This window comes from Hyperolius riggenbachi, chromosome 2 (assembly GCF_040937935.1).
Source record: "Hyperolius riggenbachi isolate aHypRig1 chromosome 2, aHypRig1.pri, whole genome shotgun sequence".
Lineage (NCBI taxonomy): Eukaryota > Metazoa > Chordata > Amphibia > Anura > Hyperoliidae > Hyperolius > Hyperolius riggenbachi.
In genome coordinates, this window is record NC_090647.1 from 85,531,866 (window position 1) to 85,544,990 (window position 13,125).

General features: G+C 43.2%; 1 protein-coding gene across 2 annotated transcripts in view; it reads right to left on the reverse strand.

Moving 5' to 3' along the window:
- FLT1 (fms related receptor tyrosine kinase 1) overlaps positions 1-13,125 on the reverse strand; it is a 105,152-nt gene that overhangs the window by 18,210 nt on the left and 73,817 nt on the right. For both annotated transcript variants that reach the window (XM_068267009.1, XM_068267008.1), the window contains exons 9-10: positions 7,855-8,021; positions 6,128-6,284 (exon numbers count right to left, since the gene is read on the reverse strand). In XM_068267009.1, coding sequence (XP_068123110.1) covers positions 6,128-6,284; positions 7,855-8,021 — 324 coding nt within the window. The remainder of the gene's footprint in view (positions 1-6,127; positions 6,285-7,854; positions 8,022-13,125) is intronic.

The window sequence follows — 13,125 nt, forward strand, 5'->3', positions numbered from 1 at the left end:
AGTCTCATATTGTTTTCATTACAGGAAGAGTTAAAAAAAACCCCCAAAACTTAAGTTAGAGCTTCTCTGAGCTAATGGACACAACTTGGGTCTAATACAGTCCTGTTTTCTGAAGCACTTACATAGCCAAGAAACAGTGAGAGACAGCTTGAGATAAGGTATTATTGCAGTAAAGTTCAAAAGGTTATTAGCTATGCTGTGTTTTACAGCTTAAAATACAGAGTGTGGTTTTTAAACTGCAAGCATGACAGAATGATGCAATGTTATAAAAAAAACTATATGACTAAAAATAAAAATATGAGACTATTTTCTTTATTACTAATGTTATATTAATTATCTGTACTACATATACAATTCATTTTATCATAAGGTTTTTTTTCAAGTTTGCTTTAAATGACGACTATAGCGATAAATTGTAAAATTGTAAATACTTACAAATAAAATGTACATTTTATATGAGTAAAATGCACTAGAAATTACTTTTCTCCTAGGCTGCTATCACTTACAGTAAGTAGTAGAAAGCTAACAGATCTGACAGATTTTCTCCTCATGGGTGTTCTCAGTATTAGCTTTATTCTTCACAAAAGCAATCCCTGGAAAGGATCTATACAAATATGTTAGCTTCCCTTCTCCTTTACACACTATTCTGGCATTTGGACAGAGCAATTGCAGTTCAGTAAGTGCTTTTGTAAATAAAGAAATAATTAAGAATCACCCATGAGGAGAGGGACTACTCTCAGGGCTCGTTTCCACTATCGCGAATCTGCATGCGTCCAACGCATGCAGATCCGCACATGTAATACAAGTGGATGGGCCTGTTTCCACTGTAGCGTTGTTGAGGTGCGTTTTTTTCAGCGTGAAAAAAACGCACAAAAGAGCCAACGATTTCGCCTGCGTCGGGAATCCGTGCGAATCGCCGCTAATGTATTTAATAGTAAAAACGCATGCGTTTGTTACATGCGTTTTTACCCGCGATTTCGCGTGCGATTTCGCACCTTTTTCAATTTTATTTAGCCCTGGCAGTGTCATGGTTAATTTCGCATGGCACCCTGCCATGCGAAATCGCATGCGAAATCGCGGGTAAAAACGCATGTGGAAACGCATCCGCATGCGTTTTTACAAGCGTCGGAATGCGGCCGAAATCGCGTCGCAACAGTGGAAACAAGCCCTAAAACCTGACAGATCTGTCAGATTTTCACTACTGTGGCAGCAATACAGGAAAAAATAAATGTAAAGTGCATTTTACTCAGGAGAAATGCATATTTACACATCAGTATATATCTATATATTTTACAATTTTTAGCAACAGATGTTCTTTAACTTGTGCAGGTAGCACACATTAAAAGGAGCCCGAGGTGTGAGACTTTTGGAAGCTGCCATATTTATTTCCTTTTAAACAATACCAGTTGCCTGGCAGTCCTGCTGATCTTCCTGTTCAATAGGGTCTAAATCGCACACCTGAAGCTAATCTTGCCAGGTTTGTCATAGACATCTGATCTGCATGCTTGTTCAGGGTCTCTGGCTCAAAGAGGCAGATAATCAGCAGGAAGGCCAAGCAATCTGCATTATTTAAAAGGAAACAAACATGTCAGCTTCCATATCCCTCTCACCTCGGGTTTCTTTTAATGATTATTCTCCATTGCTGCTTCTATTGCTTAGTCAGTTATGGTGAGAATTAGTATGTGCATTATACATAGTAAAAATCCTCAGTGTAACATTTCAGCACCTTAGACAGCCACCTGGATTCTCTGCCTTACTACAGCCAATGCTACAAGGAAGAAACAGTTTTACTGCACAAATACCATAGCTGCCATTTGATGGGCGATGTAAGCGTTCCTCACATGCAAGTTACAAGAGTGATTCATTATTCTCAGCTGAACAGGCAATGCTGACTCCAATGCTGACAAATTCATATACTCTGATTATTAGGACAGGTACCAATTCTGGGACTGCAAAGCAAGGCAGAAAAAACACCAGTTTTGTAATTATCATTTAATGTGAACCGGAGGTGAGATTGATATGGAGGTTACTACTGCTCCCTTTTTTAATTGAAGCCAATGGTCTCGCGGGCGGCACTGCAGCATTGTCATTTGGGCCAATCACCGCACTCCTTCAGTAGGAGTGAGTGCAGTGATTGGCCACAATGATGGAGCCGTGGTGTTGCCCTTGGGAGCATTGACTTCATTAAGAAAGGAAGCTGTGGGCAGCCGTGTTTGGCGAGTCAGGGATAACGCCACCCGCCAAATGGATAGATGGCTTCCAAAAGTTGTGCAGCTAATTCCTTTTGTTCTGAGCAGTGTGACTGCAGGAGGCAGGGGGACAGAGGACACGGGGACAGAGGACACGGGGACAGAGAACACGGGGACAGAGGAAGGGGACAGATGACACAAGGGACAGAAGACACAGGGGGACAGAGGACACCAGGGGATCAGAGAACCCCGAGAGACAGGGGTCAAACGGGGAAAGAAGACACAGAGGGACAGGGGACACTGGAGGACAGAGGAAACGGGTACAGATGACACAGGTGGACAGAGGAGCAAGAGGTACATGGAAGGTACAAGACAGACATAATAATTGGGGGGGGGGGGGGGAGAGGCTCATGCACCATGGAGTATAGTATAGTATAGTATATTAATATATTATATACAGGGATGGATTTAGGTCAAGGCATCCTAGGCCATGGCCTAGGGCACCACAGGAGCAAGGGCACCAAAGCAGCAGGCTAAACTGGTGCAGCATTTGCAAGCTTGCAAATGCTGCAATGCAGGGAGATCAGGTGAGCGCCTGACCGTTATACCCTTGCTCTCTGTGCACGTTTGCATTGTGGCTGGTGGCAATGGACTTGGGCTACATTGGAGACAGAAAGGAAGTGGAAACTTCTGCACTGGAGCCGAGTGGAGAAATGAGTGACACTGATGGCTGCTGTGGTGTGAAGGTGAACTGGCTACCTATACTGAAAGGAGGGGGGGGGTGGGAAAAGGAGGGATTAAGCGAGTCATCTGGCTACCTATACTGGAGGGAAAGGGGGGAGGGGGTCATCTGGCTACCTATACTGGGGGGAAGGGGGGAAAGGGTCATCTGGCTACCTATACTGGGGGGAAGGGGGGAAAGGGTAATCAGGCTACCTATACTGGGGGGAAGGGGGGGAAGGGTAATCAGGCTACCTATACTGGGGGGGAAGGGGGGAAAGGGTAATCTGGCTACCTATACTGGGGGGAAGGGGGGAAAGGGTAATCAGGCTACCTATACTGGGGGGAAAGGGGGGAGGGGGTCATCTGGCTACCTATACTGGGGGGAAGGGGGAAAAGGGTAATCAGGCTACCTATACTGGAGGGAAAGGGGGGAGGGGGTCATCTGGCTACCTATACTGGGGGGAAGGGGGGAAAGGGTAATCAGGCTACCTATACTGGGGGGAAGGGGGGAAAGGGTATTCAGGCTACCTATACTGGGGGGGAAGGGGGGAAAGGGTAATCTGGCTACCTATACTGGGGGGAAGGGGGGAAAGGGTAATCAGGCTACCTATACTGGGGGGGAAGGGGGGAAAGGGTCATCTGGCTACCTATACTGGGGGGAAGGGGGGAAAGGGTAATCAGGCTACCTATACTGGGGGGAAGGGGGGAAAGGGTAATCAGGCTACCTATACTGGGGGGAAGGGGGGAAAGGGTAATCTGGCTACCTATACTGGGGGGAAGGGGGGAAAGGGTAATCAGGCTACCTATACTGGGGGGAAGGGGGGAGGGGTCATCTCGCTACCTATACAGAAGGGGGGCGGCTGGTGATAGTGGCCTTGGGCGGTAAAGCGTACAAATCCAGCCCTGATTATATAGTATAGTTTAGTATATTTTTTCCTTTGGTTTTTGTCCTCTAAACCAAGGTGCATCTAATAGTCTGAAAATATGGTAATTATTTTCTGCAATGTACAGTGTATGTGCACAACAGAGCAAAGAAAGAATATAAATTCATGGGAGAGATTCATCAAAAGCCATACCAGGAAAATCGGAGCAATGCTGATGCTGAGCTTATGTTGCAGTTACTTAAAATCCTTGATTTGTCAGAATTCTTGTCAGAATCGTTGATCCATTTTGGGCATCTGCTCCAAATCTGCACCAGTTTTGCTCCTATTTTTCAGTGGGACTGTGCAGCTTATCTCAAACAACAATCAGCCAAACAATATGAGAGAGTGATTACAAGGAAAAGAAAAATTATGATGAGTAAAGAAAATTGCCTGTTATTTTTCCCTTATTTTTTTATTTCTCAAATCCACAAACTATTTGAGGAATGGCTAATAAAGTAATTGCCAGAGCTTTTGTAAGGGAATTATTTTCTCCTTGGTACATAACACATTGGAACCAGATGTCCGAGTACGTAAGAGGGATTTTACATTTCAGTGTCCAATTCTTGCTCAGACTTAAATGCTCAATGCTACATTATGAGGGTTCTTCTCTATAGTACAGAATAACAAAACTCAAGCAAGACACCTAATGAATTCCAGCCTGCGAGCTTCCAAGGAAAGAGGCCTGGTGCACACCGAGTGGTTTTTGAAGTGATCTGCAAACCGCTTCCGCCTTGGAAAACGCTTGGCTAATGTATTTCAATGAGATGATGCACACCGGCGGTTTGCGTTTTTTAGCAAACCGCAAACATGGGTCCTGCAGCACTTTGAAGTTTGCAGAAGTGTTTCTGCCTCAAAGTAAAGTATAGGAAAAGCTCAAACCGCTCTGGAAAACGCTAGATCAGAGCGGTTTTCCAGGCGTTTTTGTTACAGAAGCTGTTCAGTAACAGCTTTTACTGTAACAATATTTGTAATCTGCTACACAAAAAAGCTCCCAAAAACGCTAGGCATGTTTAGAAACCTCTCTAAACATTTCTAGAATCGCTCTGAAATCTGCTCCAAAAACCTCTAGCGTTTTGAGGATCTGCTAGCGGTTTTGGTGTGCACTGGGCCTTACTCAACACAGCTGAATATTTAGAGTTTGTACAGAGGGAATATAGAGAGCCCTGTTTATAGATCATCACTAATTAAGACCGCATTCATTGTCATGAGCTTATGCTTTAATAGTAATTGCCCTATTCAGTCTTCCATTTTTAATGTGTATGGTAGTATACCTGCATTAATTAGCAAGTCACAAAATGTGAATAGCACATCTGTACTTTTTGCAATAAATATGTTGAAAGGACCCACCTAGCCAATATGGGAAATTCGGGTGTCTGCTACCAGCGGCAAATTCAAATATCAAATTGTAGGGGATAGGCGCAAGCGGGGGTGGAGGCTGGGGGGTTGGGGGGTAAGATTAGCCATGGGGGTGGGTGGTTGAGGTTAGCCAAGGGTGTGGATGGGTTAAGGTTAGGCATTGGTAGAGGGAGGGTTTAGTGTGAGAATAGAATTATTTATAGCTAGTGAAGCCAAAAAAAAAAAAAAAAACTAATCTTAGCTTCACCATGCACCTTTTTTCTTCTGTGCCATTTTTGTACAGATGCCACCTGGCTGAATCCAGTAGCTCCGTACTGCCTGTAGATTGGGAGTTCTCAAGATACCAGCACAAAGCTGATGGCCTGACCCAGCCCATCTCCTCCCACTGTTGAGAAATGAAAGGCTTGTACACACGTATGAGGCAGGTTGTCTGTCAGGGACTGGAACTTGATCCCTCAGGCAACATTACAGAGCCAAGGTTGTAAGCCAAGACAGCTCACGCCAGCACAGTAGGCTATTTCCACAGAAGCCCATCGGAAAGCCGTGTTATCTTACATATTCCATAAAAAAATGGTTAATAAATTACTATAAATTCTGCCAGAGCACGCAACCTTATGAGCACAACTGTACATGCTTCTCAATGAAAGCCATCTTGACAAGCAGTGATGTTCATGTCTAGGAGAACTCATGGAGAAGCATGTGATCAGTTTGGTCAGGTGACAGATATGTACTGTAAGTCTCCAATTTGCTAGTCATGATCATGTGCTAAAGCAGGATGTGATCGCAGCATATCAGAGCTTTGCAAGTCTATCAGCTGATCAAACAAATCAAACGCTTTTCCATGAGTTCTCCTGGACACGACCCTCACTACTGACAAGTTCCTATTGACGAATCACAATAAACCATGTAACTGGATGCTGTGTTTATATCACTCACCTTCCCCTGGAGTAGTTTCTTGGACACGGATGCCACGTCCACGTTATGGTAGGTGGAGGAACACCAAACACAGTGCATGTTAGAGACTGTCTGCTGCCCAGTGTATATGGATATGGTTCCTGAACCGATAGTGACTTTTCATAAATGTGAGGCTTTACTGCAGAAAAAAAAGGAAAATACAATACAACTCTGTACCACGTGATAATCGAACCAATTTAAAGTGGTCTGAAACTTAGCATTTCTTCTTTGCTCTAAAAAATTACTTACAGCCTTAAACCTACTGCCACAAAAACTTGTAGCAGAACAGCATTCAAACAGTTAAACACAGCACTAGAAGTGATGACATCTTTTGTTTACATTCCTCTGTTGCTACATTCCTAACTGTGCTGAAAATGAGCTCTCGCTGCTTCTAATATGCACACAGTTGAGAAACGATCAATAGAAGTTTTTAATATATAAATACAGAAGCTATTAATAGCAGCTTTCAGGGCATCTAGACTGTACTTTGGGAACTTGTAATTTGTAAACAGACACTATTACTTGTGCACAAAAGTAAATATGGTAATTGTATGGGTTTTATGCCAATTTAATCACCTTTTTGCACATTTGTATATTTTACATGGTTTGGTCCACACCATGATGCAGCAGCCGGAGCAGGTAGTGTACCTGATGGGCTGTACTGCTCTGGTGGTCTGCTGAAGGTGCTTCCATTCCTGCAGAGGGGAGGTGCATCATTTCCTTTGCACTGGCACCACACCCACTAATTATCATGTGGTCAGGAATGGACTGTATGAATGGGCCCATAGGAAAGCATGGGTCTGTTCTACATGTCTGTTGCCACTAGCTTCAGAAAATGATCTGGCAGCACACCTAACGTGCACAAACTCTGTTTGCTTGAAAACTCAGATGGAAACCTGTTTGATTTTTGTAGCAAATAAAATGGTGTAGAACGTCTGGAAAATTTTCATTCAGGCAAATAAGGCCTATTTTCCATTTTGCGAACTAATTGCATTATGATCGCAAAACACTAGGTACACTTTATTGATGGAAACCATGCAAGGATGTTTCCATTAGGGCACTGTATTTGTGCTGCAATTTTTTCTGATTGCAGTCATTGTGCCTGCTGCATCTTTTGTGCATCTGGCCTCCTATACAAAGTATAGGCGCATAGGAATATCGCATAGCACTACTATGCAATTTTTCAGCAATTTAAAATATTTTCCTGGCCGCTTTTTGGCTCCTGTGGGAAATCGCAAAGGGTAATGCACCGCAATCGCAGTGTACACCAGGCGGAAGGCGGGGGAATCGCAGTCGTGGAAAACAGAAGAAAAGCAGTTGCAGCGTTTTAGTGAAAATCAGCCCTAAATAACAGTGAGGGACCAGATAGATTGCGGGGGGCAGGATGAGGCCCTAGGTAAGTAAAAATCAACTCTTTTTTTTTGTACAAGTAAAGTTCCCTTTAGATGCAAGTACACAGATAGATTAGCAATGAGCACAAGATTCAACCAAAATAAGAATTTTGGTTTAACAGGAACCAGAAAACAGAAACGAAACTTCGCAAGACCAACTCAAGCTGCTGGTGCAGCAACTCCTGGATCTGATCAGCCCTGAAAAGGTCAGGTTCTGCCTCCAAAAATTCCTGTTCCTGTTGAACAAGAACTTGCATTTTACTGAACTTTTCTGCTCACTCAATTGGTAAAATGGGTATAAACAGTAAATCAATGTACCATTCACTTTAAGTGTCATGGTTAAGTTCTTGATAAGGTTCCACTGCTTTAGCCGCAGCACCACTGTGTATTCCCCAGCATCTTCCTCCGCCACATCCCTAATAATTAGAGTGCTTCCTTTGGTTATGTATCGTGAGAACTCTGCTGCTGGTAACTTATTCTTCGTCCTATAACGAAGAAGAAAATGAAATGTATTAGATACACTTTATTTGTGAATCATATTCTACAGGATCTTCTCAAAAAATTAGCATATTGTGATAAAGTTCATTATTTTCTGTAATGTACTTATAAACATTAGACTTTCATATATTTTAGATTCAGTACACACAACTGAAGTAGTTCAAGCCTTTTATCGTTTTTCTTATTGATGATTTTGGCATACAGCTCATGAAAACCCAAATTTCCTATCTCAAAAAATTAGCATATTTCATCCAACCAATAAAAGAAAAGTGTTTTTAAAACAAAAAAAGTCAACATTCAAATAATTATGTTCAGCTATGCACTCAATACTTGGTCGGGAATCCTTTTGCAGAAATGACTGCTTCAATGCGGCGTGGCATGGAGGCAATCAGCCTGTGGCACTGCTCAGGTGTTATGGAGGTCCAGGATGCTTCGATAGCGGCCTTAAGCTCATCCAGAGTGTTGGGTCTTGCGTCTCTCAACGTTCTCTTCACAATATCCCACAGATTCTCTATGGGGTTCAGGTCAGGAGAGTTGGCAGGCCAAATGAGCACAGTAATACCATGGTCAGTAAACCATTTACCAGTGGTTTTGGCGCTGTGAGCAGGTGTCAGGTCATGCTGAAAAATGAAATCTTCATCTCCATAAAGCTTTTCAGCAGATGGAAGCATGAAATGCTTCAAAATCTCCTGATAGCTAGCTGCATTGACCCTGCCCTTGATAAAACACAGTGGACCAACACCAGCAGCTGACATGGCACCCCAGACCATCACTGACTGTGGGTACTTGACACTGGACTTCAGGCATTTTGGCATTTCCCTCTCCCCAGTCTTCCTCCAGACTCTGGCACCTTGATTTCCAAATGACATGTAAAAGTTGCTTTCATCCGAAAAAAGTACTTTGGACCACTGAGCAACAGTCCAGTGCTGCTTCTCTGTAGCCCAGGTCAGGCGCTTCTGCCGCTGTTTCTGGTTCAAAAGTGGGTTCATGCTTCCATCTGCTGCAAAGCTTTATGGAGATGAAGATTTCATTTTTCAGCACAACCTGGCACCTGCTCACAGTGCCAAAACCACTGGTAAATGGTTTACTGACCATGGTATTACTGTGCTCAATTGGCCTGCCAACTCTCCTGACCTGAACCCCATAGAGAATCTGTGGGATATTGTGAAGAGAAAGTTGAGAGACACAAGACCCAACACTCTGGATGAGCTTAAGGCCGCTATCGAAGCATCCTGGGCCTCCATAACACCTGAGCAGTGCCACAGGCAGATTGCCTCCATGCCACGCCGCATTGAAGCAGTCATTTCTGCAAAAGGATTCCCGACCAAGTATTGAGTGCATAACTGAACATAATTATTTGAAGGTTGACTTTTTTTTTGTTTTAAAAAGACTTTTTTTTTTATTGGTCGGATGAAATATGCTAATTTTTTGAGATAGGAAATTTGGGTTTTCATGAGCTGTATGCCAAAATCATCAATAAGAAAAACAATAAAAGGCTTGAACTACTTCAGTTGTGTGTAATGAATCTAAAATATATGAAAGTCTAATGTTTATCAGTACATTACAGAAAATAATGAACTTTATCACAATATGCTAATTTTTTGAGAAGATCCTGTATTTGCATTTGCACTCTCTTTATCAGGTAATATAACAACATTATTACTAAGCTAGGAGAAACTCTTTTCTCTATTCTGGTTATTGTTAGGAGTTAATTGTAAACACAGAACAGCTCTCGGTTCACATACACACTACATTCTGGGGTGGACACAGCTGGGTTTCCAAAATGGTATTATAATTTAATTGTACAATTATAACATTGCTTTCCAAAGTCCTACAAAACTTTTCTCCTCCATGCAATATCTCCGTTTCTAGAAACTCACCAACCACATCCTATACTCTATATACAACCTTGTTCTGTCCTCCAGTTGAATGACCTCTTCTTACTTGCATATACAGGACTTCTCACAAGCTTCTTCCTTTCTCTGGAATTCCCTCCGAAACACCACTGCCACTAAAACCCTTGAAACCCTTAAGCACACCTTCAAAGCTCCACTTTTCAGACAAAGATACAATTTAGTGTATGGCAAATGCCTGCCCGGTGAACAGGAGCAGATGACAGACGGTTATTCAATACCTTCAGCTGCCCATAGAAAACAGACATAAAAGTTCCATCAACATTTTTTTATTAGGAAGTTCTAGTGTCTCCTGGCCTGATTGTTACTGTATGCCTGGCACACACCATGCAATTTCCCATCAGATAGCTGGTCGAATAGATAATTTCCGACAAGTCCAATCTGATTTCCGATCATTTTTCTGATTGATTTTGTATAGAAGAGCTTAGAAAATCAATCAGAAAAACAATTGTAAATCAGATCGGACCTGTTGGAAATGATCTATTTTACCATCTATTTGATGGGAGATTGCATGGTGTGTACCAGAAATTGCCCTGATATTTGTCTGTACATCTGTGTTGGTGCACAACCTTCTCTAGCCATTATTTATCAGTCAATTCAAACTTGTAATTCACATTGTTATCTGATCTGTTGAAGAAGACCAGGTGTTCCTTTATAGAAGGTCCACCATTAGCCATTGGTAACAGAGTATTTACATTTGACAGTGCACTAAGTGGGGTTTGAAGGTTTAACAAGTGGTTTTTTGGGATTTTACGTTTCAAAACTAATATTTTAGTACATCCACGCATACTCTACTGCTATTTATAACTAGAAATGGCCCGGACGGTTCCCGGCGTACTTCGCAGAGAACCGCAAACTTTTCCGGAAGTTCGGTTCGCCCCCATAGTGCACTATTAAGGTCAACTTTGACCCTCTACATCACAGTCAGCAGGCAGATTGTAGCCAATCAGGCTACACTCCCTCCTGGAGCCACTCCCCCCCTTATAAAAGGCAGGCAGCGCCGGCCATTATACTCACTCGTGTGCCTGCAATAGTGAGAGAAGGGAAAGCTGCTGCAGACTCTCTCATAGGGAAAGATTAGTTAGGCTCTTGTAGGCTTGTTAGCTTGCTCCTTGCTGATTCTTATTGCTAAAATAGCACCCTACAACAGCTCTTTTGAGAGCTAATCTTTTTCTTGTGATCTTTTTTTCTGTGTGTCCCACTGACACTTGTGTTGCATAGACAGCCTTGATAATTCATACTGTGTGTGTGCCACTACCAGGCCCAGCACATTCAGTGACTACCTGTGTGTGTGACAGGTGCACATTGTAATACCCATGGCTGCATATACCTACTGTGCACCCACCTACCTATGTGAGTGCACGCAGAGCCACTCTGCCTGTCCGGTATCTGTCTGTGTGTGACAGGTGCACATTGTAATACTCATCACTGCATATACCTACCTACCTGTTGTTCATAGTGCACCCACCTACCTATGTGAGTGCACGCAGAGCCACTCTGCCTGTCCGGTATCTGTCTGTGTGTGACAGGTGCACATTGTAGTACTCATCACTGCATATACCTACCTACCGGTTGTTCACAGTGCACCCACCTACCTACATGAGTGCACGCAGTCACTCTGCCTGTCTGGTATCTGTCTGTGTGTGACAGGTGCACATTGTAATACTCGTCATCACTGCATATACCTACCTGTTGTGTTCAGTGCACCCACCTCATCACTGCATATACCTACCTGTTGTGTTCAGTGCACCCACCTCATCACTGCATTGTTATTTTTGGTCACTACCTCGGGACATTCATGCCATGCCTGCTGCTTTCGTTGGATGTGTGGTGGTAGCCATTCCTGCTCCTTTGCCCACAGCGTGCCTGCTGCCTTCCTTGGATGGGTGGTGGTAGCCGTTTCTTAGGCTCTCACTACGGACCGGAATCGAACCAGGATTCCCCGGGCCATTACCCGTGGTCACCATGGTACTGAGAAAGTACCATTGAAAGTTTCACACAGTTGAATGAATGGCAGACTTGCCCTCCATAACACATTCTTGGCAAATGCTTTCGATTTAGTTCGTCTTGCGCTGGGTCATGGATCCATCTGACCACAGATGCCTGGTCTGCAAAGCACGGTCAGGGCAGGTACATTACTTATACAGCATGGGTCTCAGGCTCTCACTCTGGAACGGAATCGAACCCTGATTCCCCGGCCATTACCCGAAGTCACAATGGCAGACTTGCCCTCCATAACAGATTCTCGTTGCAGGTACTGAACCGCAAGTAGAAAATGTAATTTAAAAAAATAGATGTAAGGTTTAACAATGGTAGAGAAAGAACCATCAAAAGGCAGTCGGACATTACCTGATATCAATGAGGAAGAGCAATCTCGCCATGGTGCGCACCAGTCCCGCACGGCCGTCACTACACAAACAGCTGTTTGCGGTGCGTTACACAGTGAGTTTGGTGTGTCAGTGTGAAGCAATACTCTAATTACACTCCCTGATTGATGTATACACATGCAAGCACTTTAGACCTGCAATTTAGCATTCAATGTGATTTCTGCACTTAAAACGCTGCTTTGTGTCAAATCCAGATATTTCCCCGGGGACTTTTGGTGTCTAGCCCACTCATCCATGCAAAAACTCAGATGTTAGACCCCTTGAAACATCTTTTCCATCACTTTTGTGGCCAACATAAGTGTTTCTAGTTTTCAAAGTTCGCCTCCCCATTGAAGTCTATTGCGGTTCGCGAAAGTTCCCGCGAACCGAAAATCGGAAGTTTGGGACATCTCTATTTATAACAGGGTTCAGCTACGAAGAGATCTTCCATCTTGCTGTCGCTTCGTGTACATAAAAATATCTTGGGACATTTTTAGAACAAGAATTCAAAACATTTGTGGAAAATAAATCTCTTTTTTTTCTTTCTTCAAATTCTCTCTCTGACCCTTATTAATATGATCCCTGCATTCCCAGCATGGGAAAATAACTCATGGCGATGAATATGGGAATTCGAGTTTACAAGTCTATTTCCTTTTGCGGACTCTATATATAGCCAGATGCAACATATTGTGTCCCTTGGGGAGCAAAAGAAAATGTTTATTTACTGATCTGATATTAAAGGGTAAATGCTTTCTGAAAATATGTCCTTTATTTAGCAATCACAATGAAGTGGAGGAACCCACAGTGGCTAG